Source organism: Aspergillus fijiensis (genome assembly GCF_003184825.1).
Source record: "Aspergillus fijiensis CBS 313.89 unplaced genomic scaffold BO72scaffold_12, whole genome shotgun sequence".
NCBI classification, from domain to species: domain Eukaryota; kingdom Fungi; phylum Ascomycota; class Eurotiomycetes; order Eurotiales; family Aspergillaceae; genus Aspergillus; species Aspergillus fijiensis.
In genome coordinates this window covers 76,667-100,319 of record NW_024468988.1, presented here as the reverse complement: position 1 = coordinate 100,319, position 23,653 = coordinate 76,667, and the positions used below count along the sequence as shown (strand labels likewise).

At 52.8% G+C, this 23,653-nt stretch overlaps 6 protein-coding genes across 6 annotated transcripts; 1 reads left to right on the top strand and 5 right to left on the bottom strand.

Annotated features, from left to right (window-relative positions):
• Positions 1–56: 56 nt before the first annotated feature.
• BO72DRAFT_456785 (putative C2H2 finger domain protein) lies at positions 57–1,970 on the bottom strand (the record flags this gene model as incomplete). Its single annotated transcript, XM_040946295.1, has 4 exons — positions 57–327; positions 395–1,113; positions 1,203–1,702; positions 1,757–1,970. 4 exons carry the CDS (start codon positions 1,968–1,970, stop codon positions 57–59), a joined length of 1,704 nt encoding a protein of 567 aa, XP_040803588.1.
• Positions 1,971–2,340: 370 nt separating this feature from the next.
• On the bottom strand, positions 2,341–3,148 carry cyn1 (putative cyanate hydratase). Its single transcript, XM_040944162.1, has 3 exons — positions 3,047–3,148; positions 2,518–2,957; positions 2,341–2,455 (listed from the first exon to the last, which is right to left on the bottom strand). The coding sequence occupies exons 1-3, from the start codon at positions 3,065–3,067 to the stop codon at positions 2,434–2,436; spliced, it is 483 nt and encodes a 160-aa protein (XP_040803587.1). The 5' UTR covers positions 3,068–3,148; the 3' UTR covers positions 2,341–2,433.
• A 2,059-nt stretch (positions 3,149–5,207) lies between these two features.
• On the top strand, positions 5,208–9,329 carry pld2 (putative phospholipase D (PLD); the record flags this gene model as incomplete). Its single annotated transcript, XM_040948427.1, has 5 exons — positions 5,208–5,375; positions 5,446–5,842; positions 5,903–6,046; positions 6,102–8,596; positions 8,646–9,329. The coding sequence occupies 5 exons, from the start codon at positions 5,208–5,210 to the stop codon at positions 9,327–9,329; spliced, it is 3,888 nt and encodes a 1,295-aa protein (XP_040803586.1).
• A 3,794-nt stretch (positions 9,330–13,123) lies between these two features.
• BO72DRAFT_525766 (uncharacterized protein) lies at positions 13,124–15,800 on the bottom strand. Its single transcript, XM_040949984.1, has 3 exons — positions 15,406–15,800; positions 15,014–15,332; positions 13,124–14,959 (listed from the first exon to the last, which is right to left on the bottom strand). The coding sequence occupies exons 1-3, from the start codon at positions 15,701–15,703 to the stop codon at positions 13,237–13,239; spliced, it is 2,340 nt and encodes a 779-aa protein (XP_040803585.1). The 5' UTR covers positions 15,704–15,800; the 3' UTR covers positions 13,124–13,236.
• Positions 15,801–16,205: 405 nt separating this feature from the next.
• On the bottom strand, positions 16,206–18,860 carry BO72DRAFT_31445 (putative glucan 1,4-alpha-glucosidase). The gene is made up of 5 exons (XM_040940541.1): positions 18,419–18,860; positions 18,076–18,362; positions 17,933–18,029; positions 17,238–17,875; positions 16,206–17,188 (listed from the first exon to the last, which is right to left on the bottom strand). Exons 1-5 carry the CDS (start codon positions 18,645–18,647, stop codon positions 16,502–16,504), a joined length of 1,938 nt encoding a protein of 645 aa, XP_040803584.1. The 5' UTR covers positions 18,648–18,860; the 3' UTR covers positions 16,206–16,501.
• Positions 18,861–19,715: 855 nt separating this feature from the next.
• Positions 19,716–22,273, bottom strand: BO72DRAFT_31328 (uncharacterized protein). Its single transcript, XM_040940526.1, has 2 exons — positions 21,164–22,273; positions 19,716–21,106 (listed from the first exon to the last, which is right to left on the bottom strand). Exons 1-2 carry the CDS (start codon positions 22,103–22,105, stop codon positions 20,000–20,002), a joined length of 2,049 nt encoding a protein of 682 aa, XP_040803583.1. The 5' UTR covers positions 22,106–22,273; the 3' UTR covers positions 19,716–19,999.
• Positions 22,274–23,653: the final 1,380 nt, after the last annotated feature.

Below are 23,653 nucleotides of genomic sequence, written 5' to 3'. Positions count from 1 at the left end.
GTCCTGAGAATCCATAATAGGTCGTCGCAGATGAGGATTCAACCCATCCGTTATGATCACCAGACGGGGCTTCTGAACGTGTAGCTCGTATCGATACCAGCAAGAGTGGTCTCGTTGTCCGGCTCGTACAGCGGTTCCACGTTGCCGGCTTCATACTTGATAGTGCCATCCTGAAGCGTGCCGGAGACGCGGACCACCCCGCCGGTCAACTGATCCAGAACCTGGTGGTAGGCGGACCCGGAAGCCACGCTGCAGCGATTGCTCCCGGTCTCCATGTGCGCGACCAGGTCCGACGAGCGTTTGAAGTTGCGGAAGCATCGGGGGCATCTGTTTGTACGGAAGTGGTTAGTCTTGTACGAGTCAATGAAAGGGACAGAGAAAGATGAGGTCGCACCCCAGTGGTTTCCTATCGCGCATCTCCTCAATGATATGCGTCTCGAAATCCTCCACCCGCTTGTAGCTCACGCGACAGTGGCACACGTAACGCGTACGACACATGTTCAGGAACTTGCTCGAGTCCCAGCCCGGGGTGATCTCGCGGAGGATCTCCCCGGCCGAGACGACTGGCTTGCCGAAGAGGCTCCACTCCATTGTCTGGTCGTGCTCGAGCTCGGTGGCTGTGGGGAGCGGGACGAGCGCACTATCGCTGGCGTCGGGGTCCGCGTCGTCCAGCGAGAGTCGCGACATCGCGGTCGCCATGCTCTTCTCGGTCTTGTTGGAGGGGGACGACGGGATACTTTGTTGCTGCTGCTGGTGCAGCGGGCAGGGAGAGTTCATTACCGACGTTTCTGCACCGGGGCTGGGATTAGTGCTGGTGGGTGATTTCGCGTCGGGGGTTTTGTTTCTTGGACTTCTTCTGGGGCTGACGGGGGACTTCAGCGGAGTCCCATCCAGCATGACACCACCGTCGTCGTTGTCGAGATCCTCGGGCCGGATGGGCCGGTCACCGTCCAGGATCTCGGCGATCATCAGACGGGTCTCCTGCTGCTGGAGCAGGCGAGCCCGTGGGATTCTGCGACAGCCGTTGCTCTCGATGTGCTGCATCAGGGCGCTGGCGGATTTGAAACTCATGGTGCAGCCGCGACAGTCGATGGTCTGTTCTGCTCGATGGTTCTGTCGCCGATCAAGTATTGTGTCAGTTCTCAAACTGGTTCATTCTCGCTCTGTTCTAGCAGCCAAAGAAAGTGTTTCTGGTCACTTACCTGACGAATGTGGACGTCCCGGCCACCCGAGCTACGAAATTCCAGACCGCAGACGGGGCACACGATGTGCTTGACGCTGATGATTTTGTGGAGAAGTAAGCGCTCTTCATCCGGGAAATCTTCGTCGCACCGCTCGCAGTACTCGTGCTCGGTGATCTTGTGAATGTCCATGTCTCTTTTGCTGGGGAACTGCTTTCCGCACTTGGCATACGTGCAGGAGACTCTGGTGGGCTCGGAAGGCTTTGTGCTCGAGGGCCTCGCCGGCGTGTCGACTTTGGCAGAAGGCTGTGTGGTAGGAGGTTGTGTGGAGGCAGGTTCGGCGATAGGACGACTGGTGGGATCACGACCTCTGGTGATAGGGCCTGCAGCTGGACGACCTATTGCGGTGGTTGGTCCTGCAGCAGGAGGCTTTGCGCGAGAGGGTTCTGGGACAAAGCGACGAGGATTCAAGGGCTTGGTAACATTCGACCTTTCGCCGGGCTTCGCTGCAACTGAGGGACCTGCGGGAGATGATTCAGCCCCTGGTTAGTTTATATGCAAGGAACGTGACTTACTGGGCTTTCCACCAGACTTCACTACGGGAGAAGGACCAGCGCGAGGGCCACCTTTAATGGGACGACCATCATCAGGGGCTCCTGTGCGCGAGGGTCCTGTAGTAGCACGGCCTGCATTAACGGGGCCTGGTCCCGAGCGAGTGACACCGTAGCGGCTTGTGTTGGCGCTGGTCACCTTGGAAGGACCTGCCTGGTGGCCTGAACGAGCGGACATTTTGACTGAGTTTTGAACAGTTCAAATGGGTTTCAAAGGGGAGGAAGATAGGAATGTAGGCCACAATAGCCGCGGAGAAATAGTTGAGGGCTTGAAGTGAAATCTTCGATGTCACTGTTTGAGAAGATTGCAGTGGGAAGAAATGTGATGAATAAAAAGAACGAGGCAGCCGAAGGGATCTGGATAGAAGGTTGAGGGAGTGGAAGGTGAGTCAGTCAATGGGGTGGATGCGCAAGGATTGTGTGTTATGGAGGCCATCCTCACTTCACTATGACACACGCCCAACCTGGCGGGTGAAGGTAGGTGTCACTCGACGCCGGCTGTGAATTCTCTACTTTGCGCATTACTACTACCCATAGGAATGAAATTCATGCGCAGGAAGAGATGAAATATGGTACCTCTTTCAAATATTATTTACATGCATTTAAATTACTACCGCCTCCCTAGACTCACGTAATCATACTTAGAACCGTGAGAAAGGCAACCTGTCGTAGTCTCAGTTAGCAAGTCTCATGCAAGAATTAATTAAACAATCCTGTTGACAAACCATTTTCCTCTCAGAGTGATAACAGCCCAGTTGTTTCCAGCCTCATCCGTCTCCTTCTCCACCTTGGTGGAGAACGAGATGGCACTCATAATGCCATCCCCGAACTTCTCATTCAGAACAGCCTTGTACGCGTACCCGTAGTTCTGCACGATCTCATACAATCGGTAGATCAGCGGCTCCTTGGGCGGCATCTCGACCGAGCGGCCGCGATCCGGGAAGCCACTGAGCTGCTCTTCCAGAAGGTCGCGGGGAATATCGAGGAGGGAGGACAGCTTGTCGATGTCTTCAGGGGATGCCTTGGCCTGGCCGTAGAAAAGGGCGGCCGCGGCAACCTCGTTGCGACCGATGTGCTCGGCGATTTGCTCGAAGCTCAGCTTCTTCGATGCCTTGGCCTTGAACAGCGTCTCGGAGGCGGAGGGGAGGTAGGGGTGTTGGGAAACCTGGTGATGCGCTGCTGATTAGTACGTGCGGAAATGACTTCCCTGGTACAACGTCATCGACGTCGTGGGTTTTGTCCGGGACAACTTACGTCGAGGGTTGCGAGAGACATTGTGATGTTGGTTTGATGTTACAATCGAATAGATGAGGTCCTTTGGGGATAGGTCTCAGAGGGTCAATGGTAGCAGCGCAGGATTAGACAACAAGTGGTCAAGATATGGGCCGATGTCATTCTTAAATAATTGTTGCTGCTCTGGTTTCTCCAACTGCGGTGCGGGGTCCGTCTGCTGCGGGGGCCTGTCCGTGAGGGGCAGCGCTTGCTGCCATCCAAGGACGAACTTTAGGTTTTGACACAACATGACAGCGAAGATCTTATCTACGCGGTAAGTATATTTGGACTTTCTATCGCGGCTAGCCATTCTCAAGATCGCAGTCTTCGGTTCTCCCTGTCAGAGGCGTCTGACTTGAAGTACACCTGAAGAAATTTGGCAGCTTTGGCTGTTCCACCTCGGTGCGGGGTTGCTCTCCATCCGACGATACCGAGGGGCAATCAAAACAATGACGCCATCCTCAATAAGTTACCCTTTGGGTGGTCTCGCTCTGTCAGAACTCGAAAAATCTGATAACTTTGTGATCCAAGTCACAAATATCTGGTCTTCTCAACTAGACCATTGCTATGAATCTGGATCCCGGTGAACGATGATGGAATTAAATATATTCTGCACAATCTTCCGCAAAAAGACCGCGACAAGTGTACTTCTAGTAATGCCACAAGCCCCGGATATGACCGGCAAATCCTTTATAGTGGACTATGATCAAGGAAAGAAAGCTCTTTCTCGTTCCAAGCCCCTTATACTGGGGATGAAGTGCTAGACATACTGAGAAAAGCTGCGAGAATCCGGTTGGGTCATTGTTCTGGAATATATTTCCTCATTGCACAACGAATGACTTTTCCTGCTCAATCCATCCCCAAGAAAGCAGACAGGATTTCTTCTGCTTATCCCAGTAGAATTTAGTGCTGCTAGTCCTGGCTTAAAAAGCAGCATTCGCACACGGGCCTGACAGCAAATGAGTCCCTAATGCTCAGCGAATGCTCGCCAAGACACTGAATGCGATGTCATTCCACGCAGGACTCTTTCCCTGCTAGAATCGACGAACAATCTGTCTAGCTTACCACCCTAAGGATCCTCATCGCGAAAGCTTCGCGAAGTTCGAGAATCATTTGGCGGTGCATTCCAGTCTTCCAGAACATGAGGGTCGAAGGAGTTTTGCGCTAACAAGGAAGTGGATCCGACCGCGGAAAGCTGGTTGTTGTCCGACTTGCGGGTGGTCGGATAGTCGCGGATTTCACAGCATCAAACCGTCTTGCAAAGCACTGCTAAGATTCGTGAGCAGCTGCGTTAAATCGGCTTGAGACATTTGTATATTCTCGGTCTATGGAGTATATGACTACATATGTTATTGTCGTTATACCGATGTAAGTGGATCATGTCTCAGGATTGGCGACAACAAGCCCGCGTTATTCCCGTGTGCCAAGATCGCCCAGGACTTGAGCGTTCTAGCTCAACACTCTTAGCGCTCTCAGTGTAAATGTTGAATGGGCTTGCGCGACGCAATGCTCGGGACGAACGATGCGGTGTGGCAGAGCCACATAAGCCACAGTCAACAGAGGGGCTGGAATCACCGTATCATGCGTCATCAGAGGCTGTCAGGTAAAGGTCCGTACGGGTGTTGTTTCAAGCTAACTGGGGATTCCCCGCCATGATTGCCGGCACAGCCACACTGCAGCGATCTAGAAAGGCGATGGTGCATCGCCCCCGCCCTGCAAGGCAACATTCGATGTCGGTGGTTAAGATAGGATAGCAGCAGAAAGAAGTGCAAGTTAGATAGTGTTGACAAATAGCCGCCATGGCTAGCAGAGAATATTCGCAGCAGTAACTACCACCACCCGACAGTGGCCGAGCACAAGGAAACATAAACAAACCAACAACCTCGAACCCAGACGGAAGCCTAGAAGGTGGATAAGCTGGACTGGCGGGGCTGTCTTACCGTCGTGGTTTAGCCCCGTATTCCCCTAAACCGTATTCCTCCTGCCTCAGATGATCCCCTCCCCCACCCTCCGTGAGACTACATAATAATAACAACTATCCTTTCCCTCTCGTAGCGGTCAGCATCCTTTCTCTCTTATTTTTTTTTGGTCTATTGTTACACCATCTACCCTCCTCTCATATCCAGGTTTAACAGTCGTCCCCATGTCCCACCGTGAGGAAGACCTGGCCTACGGCCACTACTACGGCGACTCAGCGCGGGGCACATCCGGCGATACCGCGAGGGGATTTGTCGGCGACACTTTCCAAAAATTGAAGGAAACCTACAAGAGCCATCAGCAGCAGCAGGGCGGTACCAGCAACACGCAGCAGGTAAATCAGGAATCTCAGGCACGGTACCATTTTCAACTTGCCTTACTGACCACGGAGTTATCTACCCCAGAGCCAGAGCCAGTACCACCAAACCCAGTCTCAGACCCAAGGTTCCGCCCAGCAATACTCGCCGTCGTACGGAAACACCAGCCCGCAACAGTACCAGCACCAGCAGCCCACCTATCATCAGCAACCCCAGAAACCCCAGAAGCAGGACAAGCTCTCTGGATTGTTCGGAAAACTGGAGAACCTCGGAAATGAGTTCGCACAGAAGATCGGAACTGCCTTGGACCCCCAGGCTTATGAGCAGTATGGATCGACCAAGCCACAGACACAGAACCGCTTTGGCAGTTTTGCACCAGAACGTCAGGGCAACGAAGTCAAGTGGCATGTTGATGGATGTGCATACTTCTATGCTGTCTCCAAGGCCTTGGAGAGTGCGAAGGAGTATATCTGGATCTTGGATTGTAAGCTTTGGGGAGTGTCAGTCGTGAGGTGATGGACATTTTGACTGACGTGAAAACCAGGGTGGTTGTCGCCAGAACTTTACCTGAGACGTCCTCCGGCGAAGAACGAGCAGTATCGACTGGATCGAATGCTGTTGGCTGCTGCGCAGCGAGGCGTTCGCGTCAACATCATTGTCTATAAGGAGGTGACTCAGGCATTGACACGTATGTTCAGAAAGGGTACCGTACGCTACTGCGATATAGCTAATCCAAAGCGCAGTTTCCTCCCATCACACAAAGCACCACCTGGAGGATCTCCATCAGAACATCGCTGTGTTCCGTCACCCTGACCATCTTCCTGATCGTCAGGAGCTAGAAGCGTCTCTCGCATCTTCCCTTCAGAACCTGTCGTTAGATGCAGGCAATCTGGCTAAGATGTCCGCTGATACCATCAAGGGAATCTATGGTATGCACGAAGATGTCATCCTTTACTGGGCCCACCACGAGAAGCTTTGCCTTATCGATGGTCGCGTGGCATTCATGGGTGGCTTGGATATGTGCTTCGGCCGTTGGGACACTAATCAGCACGCGCTCGCCGATGTTCATGGCCAGGACCTGAACGAAATCGTTTTCCCTGGTCAGGATTACAACAATGCTAGAGTGCTTGATTTCCAGGATGTAGCCAACTGGGAGAAGAACCAGTTGGATCGGAAGAAGACATCCCGCATGGGATGGTCAGACATCTCAGTCAGCTTGCACGGGCAGGTGGTCGAAGACCTGAGACGGCACTTTGTCGAGCGATGGAACTTCATCTATGACCTCAAGTACTACTCGCGCAACAATGCTAGATACACAAAACTGAACTTGTACGGCCGCCCTACCTCTTCTATGGGCCCCCAACAAGGTCAGCAGCAGGGTCAGCAGCAGGGCCAACAACAGCGGCCAACTCATCAGCCTGCAGCGCCAAACCAGGGACCTTCCACTCCCAGCTGGCAGCAGACATTCACAGCCCAGCCCGGCGCTCTTCCGGCCAGCCCAAACCCTTCCACTCCCAGCTGGCAACAACAGGCCGCATCTCCGCAGCCTGCGGCACAATCTAGCAATGCTCAACCATCTAGCGCCGGCAACCAGGCGACCCCTAGCTGGCAGCAACAAGCTCATCAGCAGCAAAGCCCTCAGCAGACTGCTTCCTATGGCGGTAGCGCTCAGCCTGCCACTCAAAGCACCCCTAGTTGGCAGCAGCAGCCCCAGCCCGCATCCCCTCAGCCTGCTGCTTATTCTGGCAATATCCAGCATACTCAAAGCTGGCAGCAACAGCCCGAGTCTCATCAAAGTGGATATCAGGCTACTTCGCCCCACCCCAGCTCTCAGGCAGATTCCAACTGGCAGCAACAGGCTCCGCCCGCATACACACCAAATCAGGCATATACACCAAGTCACGATGAAAAGCACCACTATACCTACACTGGTGATTCGTTCCCTCCGCCTCCCCCTGGGCCTCCTTCAAGCCAGGGTACTACATCAGCCCAGCAGAGTAGCTATGGCCAGTCTCAGGATCAAACATACTCTCACCAGCAGACCTATACGCAACCTCAAGGTCAAGCGTACACTCAACAGCAGACTACCACTCAGCCTCAGAGTCAGCAGACCTACACACAATCTCAGGGTCAAGCATACACTCAGCAGACTCCCACCCAGCCTCAGAGTCAAGCGTACCCTCACCAACAGAGCCAGCCTCAGTCTCAATACCAGTCATACTCCCCGAGCCAAGGTCAAAATCAGGCTTACCCGCCTCCCCCTACTCAAGAGGGTCAGCACTCGGAAACCCGCGGTCTCCACGACTATCACAGCGGGGGTCATGCATACGGCGACTCCGAGAGAGGCTTCAACTTCCGTGGTATCAAGGAGAACATCACAGATTACAGCAACGTTCTTCGTGGTGAACTGGCTGGCCAAATCCATCATTACCAGGATCGTATGAATTATCGCCAGGGTGCTCAGCCGCGCGGTAACATGGTTTGTCAGATCGTACGCAGTGCTTCCAAGTGGAGCAACGGAACGCCTACCGAGCATTCCATCGCCGACGCATACGCAGCTATCATCCGTAACAGTCAGCACTTCGTTTACATCGAAAACCAGTTCTTCATTACTGCAACTGGTGATGCCCAGAAGCCCGTTCAGAACAAGATTGGAGCTGCGATTGTTGAACGTATTCTTCGTGCTGCACGAGCGGGCGAGAAGTACAAGATTGTTGTTGTCCTCCCATCCGTTCCCTGCTTTGCGGGAGACCTGAGCGATGAATCCACTCTGGGCACTCGGGCCATCATGGAGTTCCAGTACAACTGCATCAACCGTGGAGGCAGTAGTATCATGGAACTGATTGCCAAAGAAGGATATAACCCGATGGATTACATCCGATTCTACAACCTGCGCAACTACGACCGAATCAATGTCAGCGGCTCATTGCTTCAGGCGGAGAACAGAAGTGGTGTGAACTACGAGGAAGCCCGCAAGGAGCACGACCTGACCACAGCTGGCCCAGGTGGCTATGGACCGGGCGCTCCTCGTGCGGCCTTTGACACCACCGCCCCTTACCAGCAGTACCAGCAGGCTGCTCAACAGGTCTCCAGCACTAAGTCTGCGCCTGGTCGGTGGGACAGCGTCAGCGAATGTTACATGTTGAATGGTACAGATATCCGCAACGTGCCGTGGGAAGGTCCTGCCGAGGCTGAAATCGACGCGTTTGTCACCGAAGAACTTTACATACATTCTAAGGTGAGCATTAATTATGATTGTGTGAATGCCCAAGTTGACGGAAGCATAGGTTATGATTGCCGACGATCGGGTTGCTATCGTTGGATCTGCCAACTTGAACGATCGCTCCCAGCTGGGTGATCACGACTCTGAGATTGCAATCGTGATTGAAGACTACACCCCTATCCAGTCGCGCATGAACGGTCAGCCATGGAGCGCGAGTCGATTTGCCGCTTCTCTCCGGAGATACCTGTTCCGTAAGCACCTTGGTCTCTTGCCACCGCAGGATCCAGAACGTCCCGATGCCAACTTCGAGCCTGTGGGTGTACCAAACACATTCGATGCCGAGTCTCCAGAAAGCCAGATTGTGGCCGACCCCTTGGCGGACACAATGCATAGCATGTGGAACACTCGGGCCAGAACGAACACTGAGGTGTTCCGGAAGGTCTTTCACTCGGTTCCTGATGACCAAGTCCGGAACTGGGCCACCTACAAGGAATTCTATGGATACTACTTCCACAACGCAGACAAGCAGGCATACGGCAAGGACGACTCCCAGCCTGCTCGGTACGAATACGGACATGTGGTACGGGATGACTTCCCTCCGGGCCCTGAGGGTGTCAAGCAGGTGAAAGAACTGCTCAGTCAGGTCAAGGGAACACTGGTCGAAATGCCTCTGATGTTCCTGATCGAGGAGGATGTTGCCAAGGAAGGGCTGACACTGAACGAATTGACGGAGCCTATTTACACCTGAAGGAGTAATCTAGTTCAATCTTTGGATTCTGGCTTAGCAGCAATGAAATTGGATGTTTCTTTATTATTTTGTGTTCTGTGGACCGACCCAAAGTTGTAAGCGAGTGGCGGCAGGTGGTGGTTAATATTGTTGTTGAAGAACAATAGGAAGGGACGCATGGTGGTTCGGCGCCGTCCCGGATTTCCTCCACGCGTGGCACTTCCAAACTCAACCCCACGAGGTTGACACATTCACGATGATCCATGATCCATGATCCATGCCAGATTCAGTTTGTCGGTCTATGGTTTTCGAAGGCACATTCATCTGGATGCATACAATTGACCGCTCCAGACTCGTCCAGGCACATCCACTACTGTTTCGAGACCAACCACAGCCCTCGCGGGCTTCGTGCCCCGTTATTCAACAGGTCGGGCCAGAAGAAAGAATGACATACAGCCTCAGTTCCAGAACCGAAAGCAGAGCGCCCATTATCTCGATTCTAGATACCGAAACCGACCTGTCATTGGTCCATTATTAGAACAATATGAAGATCTAATCCCTGTCCTTCCAGACATCCTCAACGATCCCAAACCATACATCCCAGTCGCCTCCATTCCGTTCTTTCTACCTCATCCCCATGTGATTCCTCCATGAAAGCCTTCTCGAACGCCATGCTGAAGTTTACCGACAGGAAGAAAGAAAGTATCACAGAAACGATACTGACTCTCTCGCCCTAGGCTGCCCTTTCATTCGTACCTGCCGAGACCGTCCTCATACTTCCTCAACTGCCACTGGTCTCTTGTTGAATATCAAAGATGGAGTACATGTTCTCATTCACGAATTCTACGGATTGATATCTGCCAGAAATCTATATTAACCCCTTCGAATCCTCTCGAGGTTTGCTTCTTTTTCTCTCCATCAGCAAGTTTTATTACAAGCAAAACAAAAACAAATTCGATCTTTCGATCATCACTTCAATCATTCAAAATGGCCCCCGTCGAGATTGTCAAGGAATCCACCACCCGCGGTATGTCCTCTCTTGGATCTGGCTTGTCATGACTTTTGCACTCCGATCCCTTCCTATCAATCCCACGTAAGGGTCAGAACGTTGGCTAATATCAAGTATAGGCGCCTCCCCCGGCGGCGGCTGCACTGTCATGTAAATGACTCCCCTGAGATAGCCTGGAGCTTCCTCTCACTTTCCACATGAGCGCAACAATCTATCCTTTCGGTCCATAATCAATAAATCAATATCTCTCAGCTTTCGTCCATCTCGAATAAGGAATTCTCCTCCCCATCCCGCAACATGACTTATCTCATACACATACACGCTATATATTTTGATTCATCATAAACTCCAATTACTTGGCTCACGCTACTTTCGCCGTCCCCGAACACTCATGACCCGCGACAAAACACCAAAACCAACAGCCGGTCCTGGTGCCGTTGCGCCTAAACGGGGTTCAGGTCTAGTGGAGGGCAAAAGTTGATCTCCCTGATGTTCCAGTCACGACGTCGGTTTCCACCTTCTTCCTGAGAAGGTGTGGGACTCTAGAACAGAACTTTGGGTGGTCAATCACCATCTTATCCGGATTCCATTCTTTCGCTTTTTTCTTTTCAACTCCGCCTCCGAGGTTCTTTATTCGAGAAATGATATACTACGCTTGCGTGTGTCTTGGACGAGAGAGGGGGGAGCTGCGTTGGGCTGGAAGGCTTTAGATTAGGAGAGGGAATCGGGAAGATTTGGGTTCTTGTTTATCTAGAGTCGTGTTGCGGTCTCTTTTCTGTTTTGGTTGGTCTAAACTCTCTTGGAAAACCCTCTCTGAATTGGATAGGATGTGCGTGGGTTGAGTTTTTGGTTTTATTTATACATAAATTAACGATGAGTGAGTTGGATTAGATATAGTCTCTCTGAATATATGTTGGCTGGCTCACTTGAATTGTTCTTGAGATTAGACCGGGTTGTAAAGGTCGTAAGCTATGTGTTAAGAAATTGATGTTGGTTCCTGAGCTGCCAAGTACCAGCTTAGTCTAGTCTCCTTCTGGAGTGCTTTGACAGATGAATCCACATGTTCAGATCTATTCTTTCGACTCGCAACTTTGCGCATTTATCACCCCCAGGCAAGAGAACCAGCATATAGACCAATGACCACTCTGCATGACGCAGCAGAGAAAGAAGTATACCCATATCATGGGTTCCTGTACAAATAAACCCAATCAATAATGCCCGTGAAGAAACATGGAAAAGGAGAAAGCAGCCATCAACAACCACCCAAAGCACCAAGGCTCTGTTTCTCGTTTCCAGTCATACAATAACCCACACGCCTGACATCCAAGAATAATCGACGCTACAACCCCTTCTGCAACGCCCAGTACTAAAGTCTACTCAAAAATCCCCGACCCCCAACCCCCATCGCCCCCACCTCCCAATACCCCGGCACAACTGCCGCCAACCCCCTCCACCCCGAAATCCAGACTGCCAGGAGTTGGCGTGGGCGTAGCCGTAGCCGTAGCCGTAGCCGTCATAATATCACCATCACCACCACCACCACCACCACTCGCATCCCCCTTACAATGCACCGGATCCTCCGCACAGACACAAGCCCGGCAAGGAAACCCCACCGTCCCGCCGTCGCAGAACATCGCGACGCCGTTGTATTCCATATCTGTGTCGTATTGAACACACCGTCAATTTAACACGCACACACACACAAAATAGAAAGACAAGGGGAGGGGAAGAAGAGGCTTTCGGGTGGATGCTCCTGGGGATAAGCGGTGCATTTTTCGAGGTGTGAGAGAAGGGTCTGTTGGGGTAGGTGTGAGGATTTTGTTTTGTTTGAGGTAGTGGGTTACTGCGTGTTGGACATGGACTGGAGTACTATACTGTGCTGTACAGCGTTGCACTTATGTATTTAGCTGAGTATATGGGGAGGGGTTATTGGGTTTAGATAGATAGGATAGAATCACCTTTTCTGTTCTGGTGCTGAGATCGCCGGGGATATTTGTTGCCTAGCTAGCATTCGGTGATCATTGTTAAAACAGGGAGTTCCAGCAGTTAGTGATTAGATCTGTCATGATTTTTGTTAATTGAATGCGTGTAGAGCATATGGAAAGAGAGAGAAAGGATATCCTAGCTACCCAAAGAAGAGGAGATATCACGAAATGCAGAGTGGCTCCAATTTCTTACTAGGTGCCTGTATTTGCTGGATGTACGGTATATTGTTATACCTTTGAGATATTTGGGGGAACTTGGAAAGCTATACGAGCCTCACGAGACCAGTTCTTTGCAGGTGGACCAAGCCAAGTCGCTTCTCGGGAAGGGGATTTCGAGCTCATTCGTTGGTATGGAGTACGGTGCACCAATAGCCCGGTTTCGCGCCCCATCCCCCGGTGCTAAGCTTGCTTAAGCACTGGACCAAGGAGCTTCTTGGTTCTTGTTTGGACGATGTTCATACGGGGGTTCGCCATATGGTGACAGAGAATTTGTCGGATCGTAGTTGTGGTATGGTGGCTGCTTGCATAGAAGCTGGCTTTCAGATTGTGCGGCAAAAGAGAGATACCGTGCTGCTTTGGGAGTTGGTGTAGGAGGAGTAGGTATAGGTATGGCTAGGTGCGAAGTAGAGGGATGGGATGTGATGCGCCTGGGTCTATAGATGGGGATAGTAGCTTCATGCACTGGGCAGAATTCTACTTCGAGCGCGTATGCTTTCACTCAAGGCCGTTTTCTAAGATATAGTTACAATTGGCAAAATCTTTCTCAAAATCGAGCACAAGTAGCAAAATACCCAACTATCATTCCATTTCGTACATACACTCTATCACCCAGCAATTAGAGTACACCTCATTCCACCCACCCGCCCAAGGGAAAGTCTTGATACAAGACTCCCTCCACCGTTACTGCCTTCCCATACCAGCAGAGACATCAAGATCAAACCACCCCCCGCACACTCAACCGCCCCACAACCGTCCGCACCAACGAATTCGTCTCCCCGCCAAACACCCCGGCCTCCAACCGCCCGACCTCCCGCTCAATCTGCTCCTCCATATCCCGCAGGAACTCCCTGGTGGCGGCCAACACCCCGGAATCGCGGAGCAAGTGCAACAGACCGGGGACACTCATCGGCGGCGGGATAGCACTACCGCACACTCCGAAGCCCTGGCCCGTGCCGTTTGCTCCAGTTGAAGAGGGACAGGAACAAGACGAGGAAGAAGAAGACGCAGTAGAAGGGGGGCAGGCGCACGGCGAGGGGCTGGTTCCACGAGACGCACAACCCGAGAACGAACCAGCGTACGATGACGAGCATGAGCCAGTAGTCGCAGCAGCAGCAGAAGAGGATAGCAGCGCAGTGATCTGCGCACGGTACTCGGGCCGTGTGTTCAGGAGCCGGATGATGGGGTAGGAGTAGCTGTATCCTCCTATCGTGCTTTCTGCCCCAGGCTTGGAGGGAATGGTGCTAGTTGGTGTGGTGGACTCGGTGGTGAAGAAGAGGTACTCCTCGCGGATGCGGATGAACCGCGCAAGGAGGTTGGTGAGGTAGAGGAGGGAGTCGCTGCGGTTCAGGAACTTGGGGTCGTTGGTGCTGCTGCTGCTGTTGTGAGGATGGCATGGGGATGGCGAGGGAGGGGCACAGCGGGACTGCGACTGCAGCAGTCGGACCAGAATGGAGAAGAGTGCCCCCGTGGTATCGTCGATTAGGCCTAGGTATTCGGGCTCGGTGGGGATGTGGTGCGTGAACTTCCAGTTCAGGGCCCAGCTCTGGCCGGTGAAGAGTCTGGTGAGACCTTCGGTCAGGATGGCGGTGGCTTGCGGCGGGTTGCTGAGGAGGTGGGGGTGGTGCTGGACGGATTGCAGGGCGTGGGTGAAGGCGTAGTAGGCGCTGTTGGTGGCCTGGGCGGTCCCGAAGACGACGTGGGTGGCCGGGCTGCTGTGGCGGGTGGTGCTCGCGGTGAAGATGTCCCAGAGGATGAGAGTGGCGTTGTGGAGGTTGGTGAAGATGGTCTGGATGTGTTGGAGGGAGGGTTCCGGCGCGCGGGCCCAGCAGTTCAGCGCGGCCGGGAGCATGTTCAGGATTGCGGTGGTCGGGGTGGAGGCGATAGAGCTGATGTAGGTAGTTGGAGCGGTTAAAGCGGTGGTGTCTGTGGTCTTGCTCTCGAGGCTGCTGTGGTGGAGTCTGTAGCTGAGTTGAGGAGAGCAAGGACGATCGATGAGGGTGGTGGTAGACGAGGTGCTGGTCCATTCGGCTTTGCCGCAGTTGCTACTGCTGAAGCATGGAGACGACAGATTCGCCCGCCAGTAGTTGTAGCTGGCCATCGCCGCCCCGACGGCCTCGATCCAACGGTGCAGACGGATCGATTCGGTCGGGTGTTGCCAGGAGAATCTGTCCTTGAGGGACAGGAACCGGCTCTCGAGCTCAAGAATACTTCTTCTGACCTTCTCGCGTGCTGCGTCAACCGACAACCCCTCCACGCGAACAAAGCAGTCGATGATGTTGCGCCCGGCCTTATGGTCTGCGCACCCTGCAGTCCAGCTCCAGTATTCATCGTTCAAGGCGAGGCACTCATCCGCGACGTCCTTGATTTCGTGAAGAAGCATGTGGTCAACGTGCGAGAGATGAACACCGATGGCGAATTCCAAGATCGGCCAGAAGGCTCTACACAAGGCATCAGTCATCACACATTCAACCCTCCCAGAGTCTCTAACTCACTCAAAGGCGAACTTCTTCTTGCAGTCCAGTGGCGTTGGAGCCCGAACAATCGCTTTCCGATACACCTCAAGCAGATGCACCCCGTGCTCGCACTCAGCCCGGCAAACATCCGAGAAGATCTCCGAAATGACCTGCTGAAGGCGATGATGGTGGTGGTGGTGGTGGTGGTGGCGATAGTGGTGCTGACGGTCCCCTCCCAAACTCTTCCCGCACGATCCAGAGCACGAGCAGGAAGAGGAGGCCGAGAATTGCTCGATGCACCGGTTCAACAACTCAAAGCCCTCGTGTCGATTATGAGTTCCGAATCGATGGCAGAGGTCTACTGTTCCATCAGCACCTCCTCCTTACACACACACACTCGCAAGAAGGAAACAGGAATTGAAGGGGCTTACCATCAAGCAGTCGTGCCATCTCAGCCAAACACGCCGCCGTCGCCAGTCTGTCCGGCTGCGCCTCGGGGATGATCATGACAAGTGGGCTGTCTCGCGGTCCGAAGCGAGTCGCCGATGTTGACCCGGGATAATTGGACCCAACATCGAAGTGGCAGTTCCATTTGCACACAAAGTCCTGGGCAGCTTTGGTGGCCACCTCGCTGTAGCGGTTCACGCGGATCGGGAGGGAGGTGAAGGCGCCGGCTTTGCGCGCTTCGAACTCACTAATTACCGAGGAGCAGGCGTGATAGTTGTCCATCGTGAGGTTTAATGTTGCAGACTGCAAAAGAATGAAATCAAGGAAGAAGAAAAAAGAAAATATTACAAGAAGGAGAAGGCACAATTGGTGGTTTGGACAAGAGCTGGAATCTCCTGAAGCTGTTGGGGATAGGTTGCGTTTATATGCTGTGTCTCGACCAAGCCCCCAGCTCGTACTGTGCGCCACACGCTTGCTCTCGAAATGCATGGATTGTCGGTGTATGGACGGCGATTGCAATGCTTTGATGCATGAGCTGTGAGATGAGTGCAATATCTTTTCCAAAACGGTAATGCCGGGATCGCAGCTCCATGGGATAGATCAGATGCGGAACGGTGCCTTGCTCATTGCATGCGGGTTTGCATACATATCACCTTATGCATACCGCTTCGAAAAGGAAACTCGTATCTGGATTCATTTGTGGAGTGGCAAGTCACGATATCCTAGCAATATCTTCCGAGCGATGACTCTGACCAGATTGCTGAATACTTTGCCTCCTGAGGCTGTCTGTTTCATAGCTAAAAAATCCGGGCTGGACGTGTCTGAAGGTGAAGAAAAACCCTCCAGTGGCTGTGCTTTGTTTTGTTGTGCCATCTGCTTTTCCAGAATCATCAAGAGAAAGGCTGCCATTACATCGCCTTCTAATGAAGGCAATCATGATCGTAGTTCAAGGAATAGAGCATTGCATTTGACAAGGATTTAATACTAAGTCCCTGATTAATCATTGGGCCGCCATTGTTATAGCTATATATTTCGAACAAGCTTGATAGTCCCCACAATCGAAGACTCCTTCAAGCTCGATCACCGCCAAGTATCACTCTCAGTGGCACTGCTCACTCCACAGCTCGAGGGAACGGTATAAGACCGGTTGGGGTCACTCTCCCAAACAATGGACCCATCTGTCTCCTTGCGGATATACTTGTACTGGAAGGTAGTGCCTGCGGGCAGGCTGATCGTGGCATACCACAGGTTGTTGCTTGAGGTGTACTGGCTGGCGCTCAATGCAATTGCACTGCTGGTGTCCCAGCTGCCCAACTGAGAGATGGAGCCGGAAATGAACACATTCTCTCCGTAGGTAGTGGTGGCAATCACATCGAATGTCACTGCAACACTTGTGGGCGTGGAGCAGGCTGAGGTTGTTGTTGAAGTCTTGCTTGTAGTGGTGGTGGTGGTGGTGGTAGTGCTACCGCTGCCAGCCTTAGTGGTAGTAGTGGTGGTTCCGGTGCCAGCGCTACCGCTGGTCAACGTGCTTGGCCAAGCAGTGTTGGTAGCGGTGCTGTAGGTACCCGTTGCAGAGGTGGCAGAGCAGACAGAGGGGACACTGCTCGCGCTCGTCTCTCCCCAAGAAGGAGGCACAACCGAGTTGCGGCGCAAGTTGGCCGTCAGGACCGCAGCATAGGACCAGGTCAAATCTCGGGCAGACAGCTGAGTACCGTATGTCTTATCATACTGCTCGGAAAGAGAGCCATTGGTCATAGCGTGAGATTCCTGTAGGCTATCAGTAAGGCACTTTGAGATCAAGGGAAGTTGGACGCACAGCCACGCTCACGTATCCATCAGCATAGGTCTTGACAGCGCTGATGATGGAGGTAAAGGCGGAGCTGGAAGAGGAGTATGTTCCAACCGCCGCGGAGCTGTACAGATCTTGGAAGAAGGCAAGTGACGTGCTGGTGATGGTGATGGACCCAATACGGTTCCACTGATAGATAGCATCGTACAGCTGCTCAGCGGCTGCAAGGGTGGTCAAGAACCAAGGGTTACCGTTGTAGTACGAGTCCTCAGGGTAGCGGCCGACTGCAACCGCAGTGCCCTCAGCAATACCAGAATTGAGCGAGTAAACCGAGCGGAAAGAGTCAGTATAGACCTTGTGGTTGGCCAGCGCACGCGGGGAGCAAGGTTGGAAAGTCGTGTCGTCGCAGCCTGCGGCGGGATCAAAAGTGTGAATACTGGCGAGCACGGTGTTCGCGTCCTTGCCACTGCGGCCGCTGTTGGTGTTGGCAAGCATATAGGAGCCAGTCCAGAAGCTCTGCATGAAGCACAAGATTTGCGGAGCCTGAGAATCGCACCAGCTGCAAGACGAGCCAACACTCTTAGCAAAGGTGCTGCCTTCCACAAGTGCCCGATGTTGGACCGCAACAGTGAAGAACGAAGACCCATTGACTTCCTCCCACAGATCTGCATGATTTCGAGTTAGTGGTAATTGGTAGGGAAGTGGGTTTGGGGATGACCAACCGTAGCCAGTCTGGTTCCAGTACTGAGCAACATAGGACAGATCATTGCGAACAATGGGCCAAATGATGTTCGTCGCGTAGGTGGAGTAGCCATTGTTCTGAAAGTGTCAGTCAAGCCACTCGAAATTCATTAGAAGAACTTACAATCAGCCAGTTACCAAAGCCAATCAGAGCGGTCGCTCGCAACGCAGGTCCATCCCGCTGTGGACGACCCCAGCTGCCAGTGTACGCCGTCTCGTCCACATTGAATTTCGGTTCTCCAAGACCTGCCCCGCCCGAGAGAGAACCAGACGGGTTGGAAACCGTTTGCAGGTAAGCCTGGGAATTGATATACTCCTCGATGACCGTCTGGAGACTCGATTCACCGTTGACGAAGAGATCAACAAGAATCTTCATGGTCAAAGCCGAATCGCGGGTCCAGGTGTAGTAATCTGCGCACCCCTTGTTAGCGGACAACCATACAACTAGGAAGAAAGTAGTTCCTCACAGTCCGGGTTGTCAGTGCTTGGACTAGCAATAACGATGCCAGACTTAGCACTCTTGGAGAACTCTCCATCCGCCCCGATGTTGGCAAGAATGCCATCGAGTGCGACCGTGGTCTCAGATGCGAACCAGGAGTCGACACTGCCTGTAGCGCGAGCATTCAGCTGCGGGGCTGCAGTGGCCCAGGAGCTGAAAGCCAGCGCGCAAAGCGCATAGGAGACGCGCCGGATCATGGCGAGGCAAGGGAAAAACGGGGATAATGAGTAGAACAGAGGATGAGACTGGAGTGAAAAAAAGAATCGCTAGACAGTAGGAAAGTCACTGCCTTTTATAGACCGCATGAGGCGGCCGTCCAGCACCGGGTGAGGGGGAGGAGTTCGACTCGACTGCATGTGAAGCGGACATGAACATGCATTGGCCACAGGCATCCAATCGCTTTGTCGGCATCTGGCTTGTACCTTGTTAGACGAGGTGTGACCTGCATGAGCCCCTGCGCGGGCGTTCTGCACACTGTGACCAGCAGACCAGCTTCTCCGATGAGGTCAAATCCGGGGAGCCAAGTCCGTTTCCTCCAACGAGAGGGCTCTGATTTCCCCGCAGAATCGCCGCCCCTGGCTCGGTTACGGCTTTTCTTCTCGGGGGGGTCAGGCCGTCAAGGAGTCAAAGTGGACGATTCATCACGGCAACCGCGTTAGTGAGGTCCACTAGTGCCACGCTAAATACAAGTCCGTCAGTCTTGATTCCTTGATGATGCTGCTGAATATCGTGAAGGAGGTGGGGAAGAGACGAAAGGGTCATCGCTTACCTCGCCGGTGGGGAGACGCAGCGAAAGAGCGAAGGGAAAAGAGGGAAGCCCGCCTGGGCCGGAAATGAGGTATTAATGAAGATGGCAGCCGTCGACCAATGGAGATGGTCGACCACCTTTCCTCCGCTGCTTGTCTTCATTTCCCCCTCCAGCCAGTCTCGACAAGCTACACCCCTTGGGCTATCTAGCCAGCGCCGCCTCGGAATTTCCATTGACTCGACGAAGGCACTTCAAAAGACGGTTGGGCCATCGAGAACAGGACTGCCGAAAAATGCACTAAACCATAGACCAAGAATACGCTAGGTACAGTACAGGTCTACGGGTCACAAGCTAAGCACGGAATCCCACCGGAGAACTTGACTAGAGTGATGAGCCAAGATGGTCTGACTTCTTGTGGTGCAATACATCCCAGCTGAAGCCCAGGGACCGAGCAACCCCGTCCACCAATGCTCAGACAAGAACGTGCTTGCAAACATTCCATTGCAAGGGCGATGACTACCTACCCTATTCACAAAAGGTCACGTCGTGGCTGGCTGAAAACGCACCAAAGTAGCGAGATGGTATCGACTTCTACGTCGCTGCTCCTAAACCTTTCTCCCTCTGCATCTCTTCCTATGGAATACTCCATACTTCTCGTGCGAATAATGAAATCCATCTGCACTCTACTCTCCTCGCCCGGAAGCATTGAGCAGAATTCACCAAACAAGATTCGATCATATACATACGGAGGCGTATATTTCGGCCGTATCCGATACTGTGAGTATGTACACTACTGATGACCTAAGGGGAGGTTTCCTTTCGGATCATATCCACCCGAGCGATATCATCGGCGCTGGGCTCAGGGAGTTCCGAGCTCTTCAGCACAAACGCCTCCCCAACCGCCTCCTCCACCTGCTCCAATGCATGGGAAACCAAGCCCACCGACCGTGCCATTCCGATCTGCGTCAGGTCCTCGCCCACCGCAGCTTCGATTTTGCCCTCACCCCCGTTGACCGTGAGGTCCGCTTCAAATGCATGGCAGAGGGATTTGAGCGGCTCCAAGAAGCGGTTGCGGAAGTATATGTAGGTCTTTTCCAGCTGCAATTGGCGGCGTAGGTCTGGTGACGAGACGATAAGGTAGTATAAACTGAGCGCCGCGTGAATTGATGGCGTCAAGGTCTGCGAGAACTTAATCCATGAAGCCACAAGGTCGGATGACACATTCATAAGCAGGGCGGATGAGTTGAAGAGCGAGGGAAATAACACAGAGAAATAATGCGGGTTAAGGAATATGCTGGACTCAGATGGCACATCGGTCTTGGAAGCTTTGGACACTTCCAAGATTCCGTCTTTCAGCCAGGCAATGGCGCTGTCTTTTACAGTCTGGAATCGATCATCCTCTAGAACTGTTCGAATGAGTTTGAAGCGGGCGATTTGCGAGGGATTGCTCTGAACAACTGTGCCCGGGATTCGTCGAACTGAACTGTAGTTCTGCCGGGCAGTACATGCCGTCAGGGATAGCACGAAATCGATGAACTCTTTTTCTGCGGCTGGTGGCTGGATTGGTTGCTGCATAGAGAAGACAGTCAAAGCAAGTAGTGAATCGAGTAGGACCTGTGGCTGCCCGAAGGCCACCTCATCAGGCGAGTTGTATCCCCCAACAAAGTTGCGAAAAATGCGCGCCAGGTCCGGGAAGACAGCAGTCGGGGTGACACGGCCGGATGAGAACAATTCCGCCGAGGCTGCCCGTGCTGCGAGGAGCAGCAGGGAACCATGTCTTTCCAAGGGGATCTCGTCCGCTTTGCGAGGTGGCTCATCGAAATCCAGCGGCGGGGGCTGGTCGTCGGATGATTTCAAGGCGATTTCCAGCAGCTGCTTGTCACTAATACCAAAGTCGCGAGATAGTGCCTATGGATGTTAGCAACCTACTGAGTACGGTCCCCAGGATTCGATCTCGGGCCGTACCGTGATCTTGGCAACGATTAAGTCTCGCTCCTTCAGTCGTTTGCTTTGAGCAAAGATGTCTGTCTGCGTCTGTTGGCTGGCCATTCGCAGTCCGGGATGAAGTTTCTCTTGCAGCCGGATCGTCCATGACATTCCGGGGTCAAGCGGACCCGCAAAGCTGAGCAGGTATGATTTGAGAACTTCAAGCAAACCGAACTGTAGAAACCTCTGGACCAAGACCGCCTCATTGTCAGTGGCCGGAGATGGCGATTGAACTTCAGCTTCCGGGTCCGGCGCAGAAGCTTCAGACAGACGGACCACGCTGGATTCACTGGCTGCTCGGGGTGGCGGGGCCGGACGTTTCGAAGGCGACACATCCCGAAAGAATTCCAACAAAGCAATTGTAGTTTCACTCGTAGGCATCAACGTATATGCTTCGAGCAAGGCTTGCAGGGATGTGGCCAGGAACCGACTGGGTGACTTGGTCTGGATGCGAGAGTGCAACACCGACAACATGGAAACGAGCGCGTTGAATTGTAGGATATGGCGAGGCAGGGGCTTTGTTTCGTCGTCTGATTTGGGCTCCGATTCGCTGTTTACATCTTGCGATGACTCCCCGTGCGGGCGAGGTGATACTGAGTCCGCATTTGTCCATTCAGCCTCGTCGTTCTCGTCCTCGGCTGGTTGCAGTTTCATCAGGGCATCCGAAACCCGTAGAATCACCTCTCTAGGATTTCCCAGGCGAGCAATATCATGCAGACAGTCCAAAGACTCAGGCAGCATAGGTACGAGCAGATGCACCAGGTCCCAGCCGATATTGGTCGTCAGCACCTCATCCTGAAGGAGTGTATGCAGGGTAGGCAGACGGGCCGGGGTCAATTGGTATTCGAGCAAAGTCAGGTAGGTCAGATAGTCGGTCGCAGGAGGCAACGCTTGAATGAGAGGATCGTCGACCTCAGCCATGGCGATAAACAGAGATTGCGGGAAAGGAACGGTGATGGATCATGCGAGATCTTCGAGTGAGATGCGATGCAGCAAAGGAGGGGAAGGACGTTTGTCGACGGAGTCGAAGCGGGACGGTTGAAACAATAGGTGGGGATGACATCACCCGGGCTGTCTAGCCCATCGATAGGCGTATGCGCAGTACGTACAATACATACTTAGTAAACTGCAATGAAAGGATAGATGAAGTGACACGAGCTGACAAGAAAGTGCTGAGTGCCAGATCAGGCGCAAGCTCTTCATCCCTGCCACCAGTCGGCCAGTAAACTTGGAGTAAGTCGATGTCAACAATTCTTATTACCCAGCCAGGTTCAAGATTGGGGAATTGAGTTGCCGGCGCCCATTGTTGCCAGGTGAAACGAAACGAAACTCGGGGTTCTCCAGACCACCTTCACAAAAGAGACAGTGACAATTCCGCTGAGTCTCCACGATGATCTCCCGTTCCTTTTTTCGTGTGCCTAACAATAAATAAATCTGCATAGATACTGAATCAAGGCTAGAATCAGAGCGTTGCGACGCCTTGACTCGTTTGTGGCTGACTCATCCATAACATGAAGAATGCATCAATCAAGAGGCTTTGAAGCTTTCATTGTGATTCATCGAGGCCTCGACAGGAGCGGAGCCTGTTCCACTCCAATCTCATGATTCTTTTCTCAGGAGTGCGAGGAATGATACCCAAAGTGGTCGAGCAGTCGGATATCACATCCGCTTGCCGGTTTCCCGAGATAGGAGGGAGGCACGCTGCCGGAAGTCGTCACGGTAAATAACTAACTAGTTACTTGGTGAGTTATCATATGTGAGTACGGAGTACGAAGCAATAGGTTTTGAGTCATGCAAGGCATAGATTGACATTGACTCCCTTCCTCCTCCGAATCTCATCCCCATGGTGGACTACAAATACCGTACTGGACGAAGGGTCAGTCGCGGCCTGAACTAACATACTCATAGTGGCACTACGTACTTCTTTACTTCTCCAAAACAAAAAAAGTCTTCAACTCCTCACCACGACTGATTGACTGACTCTAAGCCAGATCAGGTAACTTCCGGAACTGGGAACCAGGAAAAAACTCAGCAGAACCAAAGACCCAAAGACCCAAAGAACCAAAGACCGGGCGGGAAAAGCCCGGGCGGGAATTCCCTTACAATGCCCACTTGAGACCGACGATGACGCTGGAAGGCCGTTTGCGGCCAATCATCACGCAGCCTCAGGCACATCGCGGCGCCCTCTGCAGGTTTAATTTCTCAGCAACTACTGATCTGAGCATCGTTCCTTGAAAAGGCGCCCCCCACGACACCGAGCCTGGTCTGATTAATGATTAATTGACTCTTGGCTATCTTAGCATCAGCCAGCATCATCCTCCTTGAAAGAACTAACAGTCTAAGAAAATTAGAAACTCTGACTATTGCCTGAGAACTCGTTCGTCCTTCCAATCATTAACTCCGGGCCGCTTTTCTTGATCCGCGCTCTACCGAACCTGGATCCTTCAATTGCTCGCTCTGTCTTTCTCT